This window comes from Anolis sagrei, chromosome 8, assembly GCF_037176765.1.
Source record: "Anolis sagrei isolate rAnoSag1 chromosome 8, rAnoSag1.mat, whole genome shotgun sequence".
NCBI lineage: Eukaryota > Metazoa > Chordata > Lepidosauria > Squamata > Dactyloidae > Anolis > Anolis sagrei.
Window position 1 is genome coordinate 26,687,279 of NC_090028.1, and position 21,066 is coordinate 26,708,344.

Genomic DNA, 21,066 nt, shown 5'->3' on the forward strand with positions numbered 1-21,066 from the left:
TCAATGCCCACCAAACCCTTCCAGTATTTTCTGTTGGTCAAAGGAGTTCTGTGTGCCAAGTTTGGTTCATTTCTATCGGTGGAGTTTAGAATGCTCTCTGATTGTAGGTGAACTATAAATCCCAGCAAATACAACTCCCAAATGACAATATCTATTTCCTCCCAACCCCACCAGTATTCAAATTTGGACGTATCAGATGTTTGTGCCAAATTTGGTCCAGTGAATGAAAATACATCCTGTTTACATTACGATTCATAACAGGAGCAAAATTACAGTTATGAAGTAGCAACGGAAATAATGTTATGGTTGGGGGTCAAGACAACAAGAGGAACTGTATTAAGGGGTCGCGGCATTAGGAAGGTTGAGAAACACTGGTATAAGAGAAGCAAATCCCCAAAAGAAAACACCAGAGTTCGGATGAAAATTATCGACTTTCACTTCTTTTTAAAAAGCAACCCAGTAAAAATGAAACCAAAGTTGGGGGAAAAGGACAACTGCATTCTCCAGGAGACTTTGTGCAAAGGGAAGAAAGGCAATAGGAAGGCTATCTGCTTGATTTTCTGGAAAAGGAAGTCCCAGAGTTTTCTCTAGTAAGGCAGAAGGTTTCAAAGGTTAGAATGGATTAAAAATATTGAGAGATCAACAGAGAAAACTACAGCCATCCACGTGCTGCTGGATGACAACTTCCATCCTCCTTTGCAGAAGGGATGCTGGGAAATGGTGGAAGACGATGCCAAACCCTGCAATGACCATATATATGGATATACGAGGGGCGTTCATTAAAGATTTCCCCTGACCCACTTCTATTTATCACAGAACACTGAAACCGCCCATGTGCAATGATAGTCTCTATAGGTGACGTGCCAATTTACAACTCAGAACTGAGAACAGTCTTGATGTGACAGGTGCTGAAGTGGTGTGAGGTTTGAGAATGGACCCAGTGGCAGATAGAGTAGTCCTCAAGTTCCTTTTCTTGCAAGGCCACACACCAAAGGGGACGTTTGATGAGATGAAAGAGGTTTATGGGGATGATTCGCCATCATATGACGGATTCAAGAACTGGCATTGTCCATTCCATTGTGGACTGAAGAAAGGGCTAATTATATGAGTGGTGTTCAAGAAAGATTTCCCCTGACCCACTTCTATTGATCACAGGACACTGAAACTACCCATGTGCAATGATATAAGTCTCTAAAGGTGACATGCCAATTTACAACTCAGAACTGAGAACGGTCTTGATGTGACAGGTGCTGAAGTGCAGAGCAGTCCTCAAGTTCCTTTTCTTGCAAGGCCACACACCAAAGGAGACGTTCAATGAGATGGAAGAGGTTTATGGTGATGCTTCCTCATCACAAGATGGAGTCAAGAACTGGCATCCTTGGTTCCAATGTGGTCAGACTTCGGTGCAAACAGCTCCAATTCTAGGGCGACCGCACTCTGCTCTTGATGAACACACCATCCAGCAAGTGGAGGTCACCATTTTGGAAAATCGCCACGTAACCATTCGCCACCTAGCCCAAAATGTCAAGATGAGTGTGGGGTCCGTGGAAAAAAATCACCCAAGACCATCTTCCCATGCATAAAGGATCCACTCGCTGCGTCCCCAGCTGCTCACCTTTCCAGATGCAGGAATGAGCCGAATGCTCGTTGTGTCTATTGTCAATGATGTGCCATGGAAACCAGAAGGACTTTTTCAACAGACTGATCACACAAGGTGAAAGCTGGGTCCATCACTCTGACCCTGAGACTAAAGTCCAGTCGATGCAATGGAAGCATCCTGACTCCCCGCCTCCAAAGGCACGTGCCCAACTCTCATCAGGCAAGGTCATGCTCACAGTATTTTGGGACCAGCACAGAGTAGTATGGGTGGATTTCCTAGCAAAGGGGACCAGGATCACTGGGGCAGACTAGGCTTCATTGCGGGAGGCCATCCAAACTAAGAGACAATGTGGCATGCTCACCAAAGGTGTTTGCCTTCTGCAAGACAATGCACCCATTCACAACTCGCTTGTTGCCCAAATGGAAGAAGTATGCTCCCGTGGTTTTGACATTCTCCTGCATCCTTTCTTCACCCAACCTCACACCATCGGACTTCCACCTCTTTCCAACAAGGAAGTTATTTTTGAAGGGCAAGCATTTCTCAGGTGATGAGACTCTGATTTCCAAAGTCACAACATGGCTTTTGGAGCAACCTATCAACTTCTACGAAGAGCCCCCGGTGGCGCAGTGGGTTAAAGCACTGAGCTGCTGAACTTGTTGACTGAAAGGTTGTAGGTTCAAATCTGGGGAGCGGCGTTAGTCCCAGCTTCTGCCAACCTAGCAGTTCAAAAACATGCAAATGTGAGTAGATCAATAGGTACCGCTCCGGTGGGAAGGTAATGGCGCTCCTTGCAGTCATGTCGGCCACATGACCTTGGAGGTGTCTATGGACATGCTGGCTCTTCGGCTTAGAAATGGAGATGAGCACCACACCCCAGAGTTGGACACGACTGGACTTAATGTCAGGGGAAAACCTTCACCTTTCCCTATCAACTTCTATAAGCAAGGTGTTGACAGTTGCTTCAAAAGATGGGAGAAGTGTGTGTCCCGAGGTGGCACCCATGGAGAGAAGGACTCAGAACTGGGCCAAGTTTCATTGCTCTCAGTCCACAGGAAGTGGATCAGGGGAAATCTTTAATCTTTCATCAACACCCCTCGTATAAGGATGAATCACAAGTTAAAAGAAATGGGAATCAAGACCTTAACATTAGGCTTTCTCAGCAAGGTTTGTTCAGAAGGACTTTGCCATTGCCTTCTCTCCAGATGTTGTTGGAATACAACACCCAGCATTCTTCATCTCTCCTGATTTGGTCTGTTAGGAGTTAAGAGTTGAACGTGATCTGAAAGTCCACACGATCAACATATAATCGTCCAATATCCATTGTGTCAGTAATTTCCCAGAGAAAAGGCAGTTTTTCCCTTGTTTGTCTCATTCACAAGTGGCACCAAAGACAACCCAAGTCCGCCATTGATTCAGCCACTGCTGTTTCGCGGCTGTCCATCCGGCCCCAAGAGATGACAGCTTCCATCATCCACCACTGCCGGCCCCGGTCCAGGCTGAAAGAAGAAAAAATGCAACCGGATTAACTCAAAGTCCGACGAAAGTTGACCACTTTGGGGAAATTATGACAAATTTACCAGCCAAAATGCCTGGTTGTTTGGGATTTCCAATTTATTTTGGAATATTTGCATTGACATTATGATAATAATTATGAGTTATCTTGAAGATGTGACTTTTGAGCTTGGAAAGAGTAGGCTAAATGTAGCTCCTTTGAATCTTATTGAAGAGAGGAAAACAGGGTATGAATACAATAATAAGAAGATAAGATACTAAAGTAGTAATAATAATGATGCAATACAAACAATGATAATACTAGTACTAATAATGTAATAATAAGATAATACTAATAATGTAATAATAATAATAATAATAATAATAATAATAATAATAATAAGACAATACTAACAATAATGCCAACAACAATAATAAAAATGTATTGTCAAAGGCTTTCATGGCCGGAATCACTGGGCTGTTGTAGGTTTTTTCGGGCTATATGGCCATGGTCTAGAGGCATTCTCTCCTGACGTTTCACCTGCATCTATGACAAGCATTCTCAAAGGTAGTGAGGTCTGTTGGAACTAGGAAAAAGGGTTTATATATCTGTGGAATGACCAGGGTGAGACAAAGGACTCTTGTCTGCTGGAGCTAGGTGTGAATGTTTCAACTGACCGCCTTGAGTAGCATACAATGGGCTGACTGTGCCTGGAGCAATTCTGAACTCCACCAACGATGGTATTAAACCAAACTTGGCACACAGAACTCCCATGACCAACAGAAGATACTGGAAAGGTTTGGTGGGCATTGGCCTTGGGTGTTGGAGTTGTAGTTCACCTACATCCAGAGAACACTGTGGACTCAAACAATGATGGATCTGGACCATACGTGGCATGAATACTCAATATGCCCAAATGTGAACACTGGTGGAGTTTTGGCAAAATAAATCTTGATGTTTGGGAGTTGTGGTTGCTGGGATGTATAGTTCACCTACAACTAGAGCTTTCTGAACCCCAGCAATGATAGAATTGGGCCAAACTTCCCACACAAAACCCTCATGACCATCAGAAAACACTGTATTTTCTGATGGTCTTTGGAGACCCTTCTGACATCCCCTCACGACTCCCAGGCTGAGAAACACTGCTCTACTGTATAATAATAACCGGTCATTTGGTGGATCTTTAGTCTTTGTGTCATTTTATCTTAGATTTTACATAAGTATTCATGGATTTGGGCATCTAACGGGCTCCTGGAGGCAAACTCTAGTCAATTCCAAGGGTCTGCTTTGAGTCCTTTTTGAGAGAGGAAAGTGGGATATTATTATTATTATTATTATTAATAATAATAATAATAATAATAAACTTCATTTATACCCCGCTACATGAGGTCACGAAGAGTCGGAGACGACTGAATGAATGAACAACAACAACAACCATCTCCCAAGAGACTCGGTGCGGCTTACATGAGGCCGAGCCCACAATACATCAATACAAGCAATAGCAATTACAAAACAAAACAAAATACTAATACTAATACAAAGCAATTAAAATAAATCTCATACACAAATAGCATAAACATTGAACAGTGGCACAAAACACATTTAAAAACTATGGCTGGGCCAAATGTAATTAAGTTAACATAATGCTGGGCATGAACAAGGTAGAGGAGGTGGGGCATTGGGGAAACGTACAAGAAGTCCTAAATCAGTATAAAGTTCTTTGGGAGGACATAATGCTAAGGGTTCATTATTCTGGGAAGGCACACTGGAACAACCACATCTTCAAGCTCCTCCTAAAGACTGCCAGAGTTGGGGCATGCAGATGTCCATAGGGAGTGAGTTCCAGAGTCGAGGGGCCACCACCGAGAAGGCCCTCTCTCTCTCGTCCCCACCAATCGCACTTGCGATGCAGGTGGAAGTGCAAGTAGGGTCTCTCCAGATTATCAAAGAGATCATGTGGGTTTGTACAACTCACAAACCATTCAGAGCTTTGTAGGTAAGAACCTGCACCTTGAATTGGGTCCGGAAAATAAATGGCAGCCAGTGGAGCTCCTTAAACAGGAGGGTTGACATCAAGATTATTATTATTATTATTATTATTATTATTATCATCATCATTATTATTATTATTATTATTATTAAAGAAAGGCTTTAATAATGCAAACGATATCATAATAATGCAAACGAGATGCAAACGATATCATCCATACCTTGGTGAGCAACAGATACTGGATGGCGCCTGGTGCCGGATCCTTCACAACGGCTGAGAGCAATTCTTCAGGCGGCGTCACTGCCTCCACCGGAAGGCCTTTCAGGAACCTGAATGGACACAGAAGCAGTGGTCTGAAGGTTTATGGCCACCTTGACCCCACAAAAGAGGAAGTGGCAGAAGGGAAGGGCCCGTTTCAGTCTCCAAAACCCCAAAAGAAGAAGAGTGCAGAGAGGAGAAGCACTCTCAGCAAGCCACTTTGGAAAACAGCGCATGAATCCCATTGTGGATAAACTATCAAGTGACAAATACAGGTTGAGTAGTAAGCCTTATCCAAAACATTGGGGACCATAAACATTTTAAATTTCACATTTTTCTTTTGGATTTTGGAATACCTATATTTGCAAACCTAAATAGCTAGATATAGAATCAGAGAGGGTGCATTTGCTACCAGGGGTTTCTTCTGAGGCTGAGAGAGTGTGACTTGTGGGCGAGTGGGCGTATTAACAAAAGACCCTCCTCATGAATGTATAACAGAATAACTTATCAGCAGTAGCGTGACCCAGCACCAGTAGCCCAAAATGATAAAAATATCAAAAACACTGAGACCATATTATCTCTTCCATAGGAGGCTTTCCTTTGTAGTAAAATTATATTGTTGCACTATTTACCAAACAAGGTTTCCATAAGACAAATAAAAATCAACCTTCACACTGGAGCTTCTCATACAGAGGCCTATCTCACAATCAGGCCTACTAACAATGAGGCCTATTCTCTCACTGAGGCAATCTCTCACACAGAGAGTCTTCTCTCACACACGAAGGCCTAAATCACACTGTGAGACCTACCTCACAGAGACTTCTCTCACAGACTAAGGCCTACCTCACACTGTGAGGCCTTCTCAGGAGCAGACCTTTCTCCCACTGAGGTTTAACTCAGGCTGATGGCTACTAAGCTACAGGCACATCATAGTCCGGGTCAATCCACTGTCATTCACAGAAATTGGGTCTAATTCTGGATTGCTGCCTCTACTGTCCCACAACCAGATTTTGAGTTTCTTTCTAAAGGACAGGAGAGAAGGAGCCAATCTGATGTCACTAGGGAGAGAGTTCCACAGCTGAGGGGCCACCACTGAAAAGGCCCTGTTTCTTGTCCTCACCAGTCGCATTCGCAAGGATGATGGGACTGAGAGCAGGGCCTCCCCTGTTGATTAACAGCACCCCCTGGACTCAAGCCCAACCTTCCATGGCACCAAAAACAGCTGAAACAAACCACCTCCTGTTCTGTCTGTCTGTGTATTGTCTATACAAAGCGGCATTGAATGTTTGCTGAGCATATGTACTGTGATCCGCCCTGAGTCCCCTTTGGGGTGAGAAGGGCGGAATATAAATAAAGGATTATTATTATTATTATTATTATTATACTTTGCGATATTTAAACTTTTGCTGAGTCATTGCATCCATTTAACTCTTTCAGTGCTAGACTCACATTTTTGTAATTATTAAATACTAGTTAATTTTTAATATTTCTAACATGACTTGCCCGAGGACGTCATCCAGTGGTGTTTTGTTCCCTGTCGTCAAAGTCCAATGGAACTCCCAACATCCCAAACTGGTTGGGAGATTTCAGTAATTACATTCCCAGCAAAAAACTTTCTCAAGTCTCTCTTGAAGGGGAAAACTTCCCTTCCAGAGAGAAAGGACCACCGTTTTAAAACATCCAGAGTAACAGTTGTGAGTCTCAAACAGTGTTTGTGTATTAAATCCCGCATTCCTTCCTTTGAGGACTGTCTGCTTTGGGTTGTTTTCTATTCTCCTTCCTCAATGAGGAAGAGAAAGCAAAGGCTGGTCTCACTCACTGGCCTCCGTTGTTCTCGGGAGGAAAGCTGCGCTTGACCACTTCCACAAATTCGGCTACCGTCTCCTCCATCATGAAGACCACGGCGTTGGGGCCGGCATCAAACGTATAGGCCACCTGCAAAGAAGGTCACAAAAGAATAGATTGCATTGTATTCTGTAGCTGGAAGGGAATAGCAAAGACAGAGCTTGTCAAAAGCTCCCGCTTTTAATTACAAAAATGTGAGTCAAGCACTGAAAGGGTTAAATGGATGCAATGACTCAGCAAAAGCTGCAGTTCAATATAAGCCTGTAGTTTAGTATGCCTCAGTGTTAGTTGCTCTCAACCTGAGAGAGGTCTCAGTGTGAGAGATGTCTCAGTGTGAGGTGAACCTCAGTGAGAGAGGACTCAGTGTGTTACTAGGCCTCAGTGTGAGGCAGGTCTCATAGTTAGTAGACCTCAGTGTATGTATGAGAGGCCTGATGTTTGATGGCCTACTGTGAGAAGCTTTGGTGAGAGAAGGTCCAGGTTGAAGACCATCATGTGTGAAGCTCAAGTGTGAAGGCTGCTGTGTGTAAAAGGCTACTATGTGAAGCTCCTGTGTAAATTTAGTGTGAGAAGAAGCTCTGTGAGAGTGAAGCTGTTAATCTACATGAGAAAAAAAACCCCAGTATTAAAAACTCAAACATGCCAACATTAAAATAGAATTAAATCTAGAACTATTTTTTTAAACCAATCAAACCATTAAAAAAACTATTAAGATAAGTTGCTACTGAGCCCCCTGACACTAAAATGCAACATTAGGGGCAAGAAAGGAATCTGTATGTAATTGAGATAGTTGTATTTATTTATATCGCTGGCAAGGGAGCTCCAGATTCAAGGAGGAAGCCACTGAGGAAGGCCCTCCTATTATTATTATTATTATTATTATTATTATTATTATTATTATTGAGTCTCGCTCATCCAACGTTCTGTATTATCCAACGCAGTCTGCCTCCTGCCCAGATCCACAGCTGTGTCAATACATTGCGATGTTTTGGTGCTAAATTTGTACATACAGTAATTACTACATAACGTTACCATGCTTTTTCTGCTTTTTCTGTCGATTTGCTGTAAAACATGATGTTTTGGTGCTTAATTTGTAAAATAATAACATCAACCTCTGAGGATGCCTGCCATAGATGTGGGCAAAACGTCAGGAGAGAATGCTTCTGGAACATGGCCAAAGAGCCTGGAAAACTCACAGCAACCAATTACTATTGTTGTTGTTGTTGTTGTTATTGTATTGTCGAAGGCTTTCATGGCCGGAATCACTGGGTTGTTATAGGTTTTTTCGGGCTATATGGCCATAGTCTAGAGGCATTCTCTCCTGACGTTTCGCCTGCATCTATGGCAAGCATCCTCAGAGGTAGTGAGGTCTGTTGGAACTAGGCAAAAGGGTTTATATATCTGTGGAATGATCAGAGTGAGACAAAGGACTCTTCTCTGCTGTAGCTAGGTGTGAATGTTTCAACTGACCACCTTGATTAGCATACAATGGCCTTATTATTATTATTATTATTATTATTATTATTATTATTATTATGTTTTTATGTCTGTACCATGCTTGTAATGACAGTGGGGCAGAAATTGCTGCTGCTGCTGCTGCTGCTGCTGCTGCTGTTGTTGTTGTTGTTATTATTTATATCCTGCTTCATCTCCCATGAAGGAGACTCAAAGCAGCTTAACATAAAAGCATTGGCATACAATATAAAACATACAGTAGCAATATGCAAAAATTAAAACAGAATTAAATATAAACACTATTACAAATGTCTCCAAAGGGATAAAACAGGGAAATACCAAATAGCCCAAGCTCAAGCCATATGGAGCTGTATAGAGCTCCTTTTCTGGAGATTTCAAAGCAGAAGCTAGATGGCCATCTGTTGGGAGGGCTTTGATCGTGTCTTCCAACTCTATGATTCTATATAAACCACATGTGCCAACTTTGGCCCTTTCTCCTAGTGTTAGGAATTGTGGGTGTTGAACTCCAAAACACCTAGAGGGAGGGCCGAAGTTGGCTCATGCGTGGGTTATACAGAATAATCCACTTTAGAGTTTGCAATAAAACCCGAAGCGGATCCACTGCCCCAATGATCTGGGTGAATCAACCATCATTTAAGAAGCATCCTGACCTTGGTTTTGCCATAGTGGTCATTGAAGCGGTGCACCAGGCGCACCACTTGCTTGGAGACGTCATTGAGGTAGAAGATGGGTGGGAAGGTGTCCAAGCACGTGGCGTGGAACTGGTTGCTGTCCTTCATGGTCAGCTCTCCGAAAGCCTCGAAGTCCCGTCGTTGGATGTGCCGCATCATTTGCGCCATGTATTCTGGAACAAGCTTCTCGGCCCGATGCTGGAAAAATGGGGATATATATATATTGCAAAGGGGTTGCATCAGCCACTCTCCCTTATTGATGACCTATCAGCAGGTGGCAATGTGGAGCCCATGGTGGCGCAATGGGTTAAACCCTTGTGCCGGCAGGACCAAAGACTGAAAGGTCAGAAGTTTGAATCCGGGGAGAGCATGGATGAGCTCCCTCTGTCAGCTCCAGCTCCCCATGCAGGGACAAGAGAAGCCTCCCACAAGGAGGGTAAAACATCAAAACATCCAGGCATCCCCTGGACAACTTCCTTGCAGACAGCCAATTCTCTCATACCAGAAGCGACTTGCAGTTTCTCTAGTCGCTCCTTACACAAGAAAAAAAGCAGGTGGTGATATAAGAAGGATATTTTCTCTCTCCATCTTTCTCTCTCCTGTGTAACTCAGTCTGAGTATCTGCCTATGTTGTATGTGACTATCTGATGACTCTGATTGTTTGCAAGTACAAGGTATGAGAATCTGGGAATCCTGATTGTATATTTGTTTATTATTATTATTATTATTATTATTATAAAATACATTTAAAATATTCTCTCTCCATCTTTCTCTCTCCCGTGTAACTCAGTCTGAGTATCTGCCCATGTTGTATGTGACTATCTGATGACTCTGATTGTTTGCAAGTACAAGGTATGAGAACCTGCGAATCCTGACTGTATATTTGTTTATTATTATTATTATTATTATTATTATTATTATTATTATTATAAAATACATTTAAAATATTCTCTTTCCATCTTTCTCTCTCCCGTGTAACTCAGTCTGAGTATCTGCCCATGTTGTATGTGACTATCTAACGACTCTGATTGTTTGCAAGTACAAGGTATGCGAATCTGTGAACCCTGATTGCATATTTGTATATTATTATTATTATTATTATTATAAAATACATTTAAAATATTCTCTCTCCATCTTTCTCTCTCCTGTGTAACTCAGTCTGAGTATCCGTCTATGTTGTATGTGACTGATGACTCTGATTGTTTGCAAGTACAAGGTATGAGAACCTGCGAATCCTGATTGCATATTTGTATATTATTATTATTATTATTATTATTATTATTATTATATTTTTTCCTGCTTTATGTCTCCCACAGGAGACTCAAAGCAGCTTAATGTAAAAGCACCAGCATATCATTTAAAATACATTTAAAATATACAACTATGCAAACATTAAAACAGGATTAAATATAAGCAGTATTTAAAAATTTACAGTTAAAATCATTAAAATATATTCAGTTGATGATGGTGTCAAGATTGGGGGACGTCACAGATCCCACTCTTTTCTGCTTCAGTCAGACCTCACTTGGAATAATAACCTCTTTTTCCAGTTGTGGGTAAATCAATTCAAGGAGGATATTGACCTGGCAGAAAAGGGTTGGACTAGATGGCTTTTGGGGTTATCTTCCAACTCTATGTATGGCCTACCTTCAAAAGATGACTCGTTTCAACGCTGGTCTGCATCCCGGCTGTGCTGCCAATTGGCTTCTTCTCCGCACTCACCTGCCAATGTATAGGAGATTAAAACCCTAATTAAATGACATAGAAATGTAATGTTACGCTCTTAGGAATATTGGGTCTCTAGCACAGTTTAGCCACCAGTGCTTATGGTAGGAGACAGGAGAGAAAATACACAGGATGCTTTGACAAGGTTCCAAAAGGTAAAAACTTAATATTGTTGTAGGTAATACGTCTCAGGAAGAAAAGAGCAGATAGACAAAACAAAGTTTCCTGATTTTGGTGGAAGAGTTCCTAAGGCCGACTCTCTCGTGCCTGTGTATAACGCATCTACTTTTAAAGTTGTGTTTTAAGTTCACTATATTTTAATCTTTGTTCTGTGTGTGTGTGTATATATATATATATATATATATATAGTAGAAATACATGTTGATATATGTATATGTTTGGAATTAATATGTGTTTTTAGCTATGTTTTAACCCATCTCAGGCCACGAAGAGAGGTGGATAAGATTATCAATATAATTATCAATATCTGTTATTGTCAATATCGATTATTGATGTTATTAATATTGATTATCAATTTTCAATATCTATACAGTTCTGGCCCAGCTTACTTGTACAAACGCATCCACCACCACCCCCCCCCCCCCCCCCCCACGTCCCATCTCGTAATTTAAGATCATCCGGGGAGACCCAGCTTTCGCTCCAGTCAATTGCGCAAATGCATCTGGCGGGGACGAGAGACGGGGCCTTCTCGGCGGTGGCCCCTCGCCTATGGAACACACTCCCAAATGAGGTAAGATCTGCTCCCTCCCTCCTGGCTTCTAGAAAGAAATTAAAATCATGGCTTTGGGACCAGGCCTTCGGACAGTAGATGTTTGTAGAGTTTAAAGGACATAGACTAGAATGACAATACGACTAGCGAGACTGTTTTTATTGTTTTAATGATTGCTTATGTACTGTCTAATTATGATTTATGCTTAATTGTGGTTTTATAATTGTGGTTGTTATGGATTGGCATCACATCAGTGTCCAATGTATGACATTGAAGTTTTTCCAGTTATGTGTAAACCACTTTGAATCGCCCTCGGGGTGAGAAAAGCGGTATAGAAATATAGTAAATAAATAAATAAATACATACATAAATAATTATTGATGTTAATATTGATTACTGATGTTGTTAATATCAATTATTAATATTGTTAAAAAAAATTCTTACCCGCCTCTCCTCATGGATCAAGACAGGTTACAACATAGTTAAAAACACGTAATCATTCTAAACATATACGTTATAAGTGTAAATTATAATATAATATAATATAATGTAGTATAATATATGTATATATTATATTATATTATTAATATATGTGTCCATTATGTTATTACTATATGTCCATTACATTATTTATATAATATATGTGTCTATTATATAGTAATATGTGTGTCTATTACAATATTAATATATTATGTGTGTCTATTACATTATTATTATTATTATTATTATTATTATTATTATTATTATATTTATTTATACCCCACTTCATCTCTCTTGCAGGAGACTCAAAGCAGCTTAACATAAAAGCATCAGCATACAATTTAAAATATACCAATATGCAAACATTAAAACAGGTTTAAATATAAACAGTATTTTAAAAAATCCAGTTAAAAACCATTAAAACTTAGTCAAACTTAAAAATCCACAGCACCATAATAATAATAATAATAATAATAATAATAATAATAATAATGGACTCCAGCATAATAGTAATACTGGACTCCAACTCCCAGAAGTCCCAGCCAACACAGCCAATGAGGAAGAATGCTGGGAGTTGCCATCCAACATCTGAAGGCATGTACAGTCCCGATCCTTAGAAGTAGATCCTTCCATGGCCTTCCTGTCATGACTCACCACCAAGATCAAGATCCGCATCTCCGGCCAATGTGTCTCCGGTGCCACCTGCTCGGCGATGCTGTCCTTGCCATCGGCATCTTCTCCCATTATCCACTGGACGAAGCCCCCGAACATGCTGCGGCAGGCACTTCCGGAGCCCATGCGGGCCACTTCGGAGAGGTCACCCTCCACACCGTACAGCTTAGCCAAGGTATAGACTGTGGGTCAGAGAATCATAGAGCAACAGTTAGAAAAGACCACATGAGCCATCTAGTCCAACCCCCTGCCATGCAGGAAAAGCACAATCAAAGCACCCCCGACAGATGGCCATACAGCCTCTGTTTAAAAGCCTCCAAGGAAGGAGCTTCCACTGGAATCCGAAGCAAAGAATTCCACTGCTGAATAGATCTTATAGTCAGGAAGTTCTTCCTAATGTTCAGAAGAAAACTCACCCAAACAGGCGTACCCAGCGGCCGAAGAGGCCAGTCCAGCCGCGGTAGGGAAGTTGTTCTCCGAAGCAATGTGGACCTTGTAGGTAAGGCTGAGCGGGGAAGACTCTCCGCCGCCGGTGCCCTTGTTGTCCCCACTGCGGCGCTTCCTTGCCAGCCGGCGAACTGCCAAAAGAGAGAGGAGGTTAGGAAAAAGAAGGGGGCATGCAGAAAGGAAAATCCATGCAGGGAAGGTGCAATGGGCACTTGGTATCTGCTGGGGTTCGGTTTCAGGATCCCCTATGAATACCCAAATCCATGGATGCCCAAGTCTCATTGTATACAATGACTTAGGAAAATGATGGCCTTTATGACAAAGTGGATTGTCGTTTGGAATATTTTCAAGCCATGCAGGATCTGTGGCTACAGATGACTATGTGCTTTCAAATCACAAGTGGACTCATGTGTTATCGATCTATCCATGCATCCCTCCCTCCCTCCATGCATGCATGGATAGACCATCTGCCCATCCATCTGTCTGTCCAACCAACCATTTGTACATCCATCCATCTGTCCCTCCACCCATCCACCTGTCCATCCATTTGTCCCTCTATCGATCTGCCCATCCAACCATTTGTTCGTCCATCTGTCTGGCCAACAAACCATTTGTCTGTCCATCCAACTTGTTTGTCCCTCCACCCATCCATCCATTTGTCCCTCTATCCATCTGCCCATCCAACCATTTGTACATCCATTTGTCTGTTCAACCAACCATTTGTCCACCCACCTATCTATTTGCCTATCCATCCACCTGTCCATCCAATGTTTTGTCCCTCCACCCATCCATCCATTTGTCCCTCCATCCATCTGACCATCCAACCATTTATTCATCCATCTGTCTGTTCAACCATTTGTCCATCCACCTATTTGCCTATCCATTCATCCATCTGTCCTTCCATCCATCCATCTCTGTCCTTCCATCTGTCCATCCAACTATTTGTCCCTCCATCCATCTGTTCATTCAACCATTTATCACTCCACCCATCCACCTATCCATCCATTTGTCCCTCCATCCATCTGTCCATCCAACCATTTGTCCCTCCATCAATCCGTCCGTCCATTCATCTGTCAATCCAACCATTTGTCCGTCCATCTATCTGTCCATCCAACCATTTTTCCATCCATCCACCCATTTGTCCATTTATCCAGCCAGCCATTTGCCTGTCCATCCGTCTGTCTACCCATCCATTTGTCCCTCCATCCATCCATCTGTTCATCCAACCATTTGTCCCTCCATTCATCTGTCCATTGATTCATCCTTCCATCCATCCATCTGTTCATCCAACCACTTATCCCTCCATCCATCCACCTATCCAACCATTTGTCCCTCCATCCGTCAGTCAGTCAGTCTGTCCATCCATCCAACCTTTTCTCCCTCCCTCTATCAATCAATATTTTCATTTCAACAGTCATCATATGATATGCAAAGCCAGTAATTTCCCAGTACATCACTCATGCCACATGTGATTCAACCCCTCCCTCATGAATTGCACAGGCCAGAGATTCCCAAACTGTGCTCCTCCAGGTTCTCCAGAGTCACAGTCCAATGCTCAGACTACCATCCAACCTACAGTCCCCATCAAAATGGCAACCAGATGTAACTCACTTCTGGTTCCCATTTTGAGGAAAACAGAGGTATTTCAAGGGGTTGGGGTATTTTTGCATTTTTGCATCTCTCCAAAGTGACTGGTAGACTTGTAGTATGATTTCAAAGCAAAGTCTTTGGAGAACTGATTTTGGGTCCCAAGGGTCAATAATATGGTGCCGGTGGATGACACATGACCATTACGGGTTGCATCCATTTATTTAGTGTAGGGTCCTGCATTTCTCTAAGACGGCGTGAATGCAAGCCCGTCTAGCAAGACTTATCCGTGGCTTTGTTTCTGCTTCTGCCTTGCACTTACTCTCTCGAAGGCAGGACTGGAGACGCGGGTGCCCAATATCGCTTTCCTTGCCATTGAGCCAAAGGCGATCCTCAGTGAAATCCCGGCTGATGGCCGCCGTTGTGGTTGTTTTGAGCTGCAAAAAAAGCCCCGAGTCAATGGTCAAAAAGGGTCACTGTAGGCTACAGCTTACCAACCGCTCACCCAAAAGCCATCTTGGAGTTCTAGGCATATCTCCTCTTCTCCTTATCTGGGTGTAAGCCAGAATGAGACTAAGAGTGCATCCGCATTGGAGAATTAATGCAGTTTGGCACCACTTTAAGTGCCATGACTCAATATTATGGAATCCTGGGAGTTGTAGTTTGGCAAGGAACCACCTAGGGCCAGAAGTGTTTTGGATGTTGAAAATTATTATTATTATTATTATTTACAATTTTTCTCCTAAAGAGACTCATAACAATGAACTTAAAAAAGCAACAACAATCAGCCTAGAGTCAAGCACTGGTCAGGATGTTAGACTAGATGACCTCTAGAGTGGCTTCAGCTCTAAATTTTAATAATAAGAAGAAGAAGAGGAAGAGGAAGAGGAGGAGGAAGAAGAGCTGATACAATATGAGGATTTAAAGATCAAACTGAGGCACAAGCCTCAGGTGGTTCCAGTGGTGATCGACACACTGGGTACAGTGCCTCAAGACCTTGGCCTGCACTTAAAAATAATCGGTGCCGACAAAATTACCATCTGCCAGCTGCAAAAGGCCACCCTACTCAGATCTGCATGCATTATTCACCGATACATCACACAGTCCTAGAAACTTGGGAAATGTCCGACGTGTGATCCAATACAAAACCAGCAGGGTGATCTTGTTTGCTGTGGACTAATCTTGTTATGTATCAAATAATAACAACAACAACAACAAGAATAGGACCTTCTCTATCAAAAATGCTGGTGCCGCTCAATTTTCCAAAGAGAATTGACTTAGAGCAATCACTTCTCCATTGATGCAGCTGCGCCATTCGAACCCTTGTCCCAAGCCAACAATCTCTCTTTTGTTGCTTTGCACAGCAATGACCATTTGCAAACCCTGGTACTGACCTGATCTTGGTGCAGCGTGACACTGAGGGAAGAATTAATGGGCAGGATGAGTTTTTCATCCCGTTTTCCCCCTGAGAGAGAGAGAAAAGACAGTTAGAACTTTCCCAAGACTTTTCCTTAAGGATTTGGAAGGCAGGGAGGGTGTCTACACCAGGGACGAGCAAACTTTGGTTCCTGCAGGTATTTTGGACTTCAACTCCCACAATTCCTAACATGGCTCAATGCAGGAAAACTCGGAAGTCGATCCTTGAGAAGAGGTGTCCAACATCATCAACAACAATAATAATAATATAGAACTGCAAAGACTGTGGCACAAGCCAGTCAAGAGGGTCCCACTGGGTGCAGTGCCTAAAGACCTTGGCCTCCACTTAAGAACAATTGGCACTGACAAAATCACCATCTGTCAGCTGCAAAAGGCCACCCTACTCAGATCTGCACACATTATTCGCCGATAAATCACATAGTCCTACATATTTGGGAAGTGTCCGATGTGTGATCCAATACAACAGCCAGCAATCTTGTTTGCTGTGGACTAATCTTGTTGTTTTTGTAATAATAATATTACTGTTATACAGGATAAGATTGTAGGATATTTCTCTATTGAGATGGCAGGTCAACTTATTATTATTATTATTATTATTATTATTATTATTATTATTAAGGATAAGAGTGTAAGATGTTTCTCCATTAGGAACAGTTTTTGCAAACAGCCCCATAACTTTCCCAAGAACAGCACAGCTAGTCCAACCTGTTCTTTCTGTTGCCTGCAAATGGGACCAAATGACACCTGTAAATGAAACCTATCATTAGATGATTCAATTCTTCCTCCAGATCTTGGCTTCTGATTACTTGATTTAGTATTAGTATCATCTTGCATGATACTAATACCACCCACTCTTCTCAGAGATGGGTAAAGTTACTTCTTTGGTGAGGAGCTCTACAAATATGATATTATTATTATTACAAATCCTTCACTGCCAACCATACTGGATAGCAGACTCAGGGAATTAAAAAAAAATCATTATTGCTGTTGTTGTTTTTGTTGTTGTTGTTCTATTATGCAACTTAAGCCAAAATGGATGTATCTGTAGGAGCTCTACAAATATACAGTACTATTATTACTATTATTATTACTATTATTACAAACCCTTCACCGCCAACCATACTGGATAGGAGACTCTGGGAATTCAAAATAATAATAATAATAATAATAATAATAAGTATTATTATTATTGCTGTATTATTATTATTATTATTATTATGCTGCAAAGTTGGATCCTATGCAACTTTACTCAAAATGGATGTATCTACACGAGCTCTATAACAACGACAACAACAACAACAACAACAACTATTACAAATCCCTCACTGCCACACCAACAATAATAAATATTATTACAAATCCCTCACTGCCATCCATACCGAACAGGGGACTCTGGGAATTATTATCATCATGGATAAGCTGGGAAGGAATATCACTGGAGCACTGCGGCACACACAAATACTTGGGAGTCACTCTGGATCCTGTTCTGACCTACAATAAGCACTGCTTGAATATCAAGCAAAAAGTGGGTGCTAGAAAGAATATCATACGAAAGCTGACTGGCATAACCTGGGGATCGCAAACAAACACAGTGAAGGCATCTGCCTTGGCGCTTTGCTTCTCTGCTGCTGAGTATGCATGCTCAGTATGGAACACATCTCACCACGCTAAAACTGTGGATGTGGCTCTGAATGAGACATGCCACATTATCACAGGATGCCTACGCCCTACACCACTGGAGAAATTACACTGTTTAGCCAGTATCGCACCACTGACATCCACTGGGAAGTGGCAACCAATAGTTAAAGGACCAAGGCAGTGACATCTCCGGCCCATCCTCTGTTCAGATATCAGCACGCCAACACCTTAAATCAAGAAATACTTTTCTGAGATCTACAGAGATACTCACAGGAACTCCTGAGCAAGCGAGAATCCAAAAGTGGCAGCCTCAAACCCAGAACCTCAATCTATGGCTGATACCAAATGAGAGACTCCCTCCTGAACACACAGAAGACTGGGAGACTTGGAAGGCGCAAAGCCAACATTGAGCTACAAAGTGGAGTCCACGACATGCAAGTGTGGAGAAGAGCAAACCACAGACCACCTATTACAATGCAACTTGAGCCCTGCCACATAGACAATGGAGGACCTTCTTATAGCAACACCAGAGGCACTCCAAGTGGCCAGATTCTGGTCAAAGGAAATCTAGCATCATGCCAAGTTTTTTATTTATTTATGATATTTATATTCTGCCCTTCTCGCCTCAAAAGGGACTCAGAGCAGCTAACAAGATATATACATATACAATATATTATTAGCATAGTATAATATCAATATTATATGTTACTATATTGGACTATACCATTATATTATAATATTATTAGTAATATTACATGTAATATACAATATATATTTATAATATTGTATTATTATTAGTAGTATCATAGAATCAAAGAGTTGGAAGAGACCTCATGGGCCATCCAATCCAACCCCCTGCCAAGAAGCAGGAATATTGCATTCAAATCACCCTTGACAGATGGCCATCCAGCCTCTGTTTAAAAGCTTCCAAAGAAGGAGCCTCCACCACACTCCGGGGCAGAGAGTTCCACTGCTGAACGGCTCTCACAGTCAGGAAGTTCTTCCTCATATTCAGATGGAATCTCCTCTCTTGTAGTTTGAAGCCATTGTTCCGTAGTAGTATTGTCTTACATTACAATATTATAAATATTATATGTATATACAATATATTGTATTATATTGTATTTATAAACTTTGTATTTTTAAAAATACATTACAACTGTACCCTCAGTCCGCTTCTGACACGATAAATAAATAAATAGATAAACAATTACTATTATTGCGAGGTCTGGATCCTTTGCAACTTTACTGAAAATGGATGTATCTACATGAGCTCTACAAATATATTTTTATATTATATTATTATTATTGCTGCAAATCCCTCACTGCCAATCATACCAGGAATGGAACAGAATAATAATAATAATGATAATAATGATAATAATAATAATAATAATAATATCTATTATTATCTATTATTATTGCAATGGAGCCCCCGGTGGCGCAGTGGGTTAAACCCCTGTGCCGGCAGGACTGAAGACCGACAGGTCACAGGTTCGAATCTGGAGAGAGGCAGATGAGCTCCCTCTATCAGCTCCAGCTCCTCATGCGGGGACATGAGAGAAGCCACCCACAAGGATGATTAAAACATCAAATCATCCGGGCGTCCCCTGGGCAACGTCCTTGCAGACGGCCAATTCTCTCACACCAGAAGCGACTTGCAGTTTCCCAAGTCGCTCCTGACACGACCAACAATTGCAATGGCTAATTCTACACTATGGAATTAATGCAGCTTGATAGCACTTTAACTGCCTTCATTCAGTGTTATGGAATCCTGAGAGTTGTAGTTTGGCAGAAAAAGCTCGAGACCTTAGAAAACTACAGCTCCCAGGACTGTAGTTTGGTGGGCAGTGTCCTTTGGTTTTGGAGTTGTAGTTCACCTACATCCAGAGATCACTGTGGACTCAAACAATGATGGATCTGGACCAAACTCTACACAAATACTCAATATGCCCAAATGTGAACACTGGTGGAGTTTGGGGGAAATAGAATCTTGACATTTGGGAGTTGTAGTGGCTAGGATTTATAGTTCACCTACAATCAAAGAGCATTCTGAACCCCACCAACGGTGGAATTGAACCAAACTTGGCACACCGTTCTCCCATGACCAACAGAAAATACTGGAAGGGTTTGGTGGGCAGTGTCCTTTGGTTTTGGAGTTGTAGTTCACCTACATCCAGAGATCACTGTGGACTCAAAAAATGATGGCTCCGGACCAAACTCTACACAAATACTCAATATGCCCAAATGTAAACACTGGTAGAGTTTGGGGAAAATAGAATAGCATTGAGCCAAGGCAGTTGAAGTGGTATCAAACTGCGTTAACTCTGCAGCAGTGCAGATGCCCCCTGAAAATGTAAAGTAGGGAAAATAAAATGAAAGAGGTTACTCACAGTATTTAATGACAGCAATGTTAATTGGGGCTGTGCAAGTCACCATAGAGAGAGGATGATCTTCAGCCATTTCTGGGAAGGAGAGGAGATGAGTCTGGAAAAGCAACTGCAAAATAGATATATTGCAAAAAAAAAAAAAAAGAGGGGGAAAGTGCAAATCAATATATAAAATTAAAAGAGAAATATAATCCCAGAATTAATTATTTGCATTCCAGTTTCCTAATGGGAAAAGCAGAGAAACTCCTAGGCTTGCACTCCTACCACCCACGTGTTATTGGAGGAAAATATACTTAAAGCCACGCCCACTATTCCCTGCCCTAGCATTGGCTACTAGACCACCACCTGCTGGCGCTTTGTCCAATCAGGGTAGTCCCCTCCTCCTCCTGTTGCCGGGCTCGACCAATGAGAAGGGATTCCCTCTCTCGCCTCATTTGAGAGCAGTGACTGTATTGACGCGGAAGCTTCGAGCAAGGAAATGTTTCTTACACGGACGGCTTTCTATTGTTCTCACTATCTGAACCAATCAGAGAAGCGCTTGCGCAGAAGCTTGAGACGCCATGACACTATAGGCAAAGGAGAGTCAGATCTCTCTAGTCCCTTTCCTAGAGTAGAGCTGCTAGAAATT

The 21,066-nt window shown here is 41.9% G+C and overlaps 1 protein-coding gene across 1 annotated transcript; it reads right to left on the reverse strand.

Moving 5' to 3' along the window:
* Positions 1–412: 412 nt before the first annotated feature.
* MVD (mevalonate diphosphate decarboxylase) lies at positions 413–20,732 on the reverse strand. The gene is made up of 10 exons (XM_067471062.1): positions 20,442–20,732; positions 16,368–16,438; positions 15,296–15,410; positions 13,356–13,517; positions 12,922–13,121; positions 10,980–11,054; positions 9,312–9,530; positions 7,160–7,275; positions 5,303–5,411; positions 413–3,096 (listed from the first exon to the last, which is right to left on the reverse strand). Exons 1-10 carry the CDS (start codon positions 20,509–20,511, stop codon positions 3,013–3,015), a joined length of 1,221 nt encoding a protein of 406 aa, XP_067327163.1. The 5' UTR covers positions 20,512–20,732; the 3' UTR covers positions 413–3,012.
* Positions 20,733–21,066: the final 334 nt, after the last annotated feature.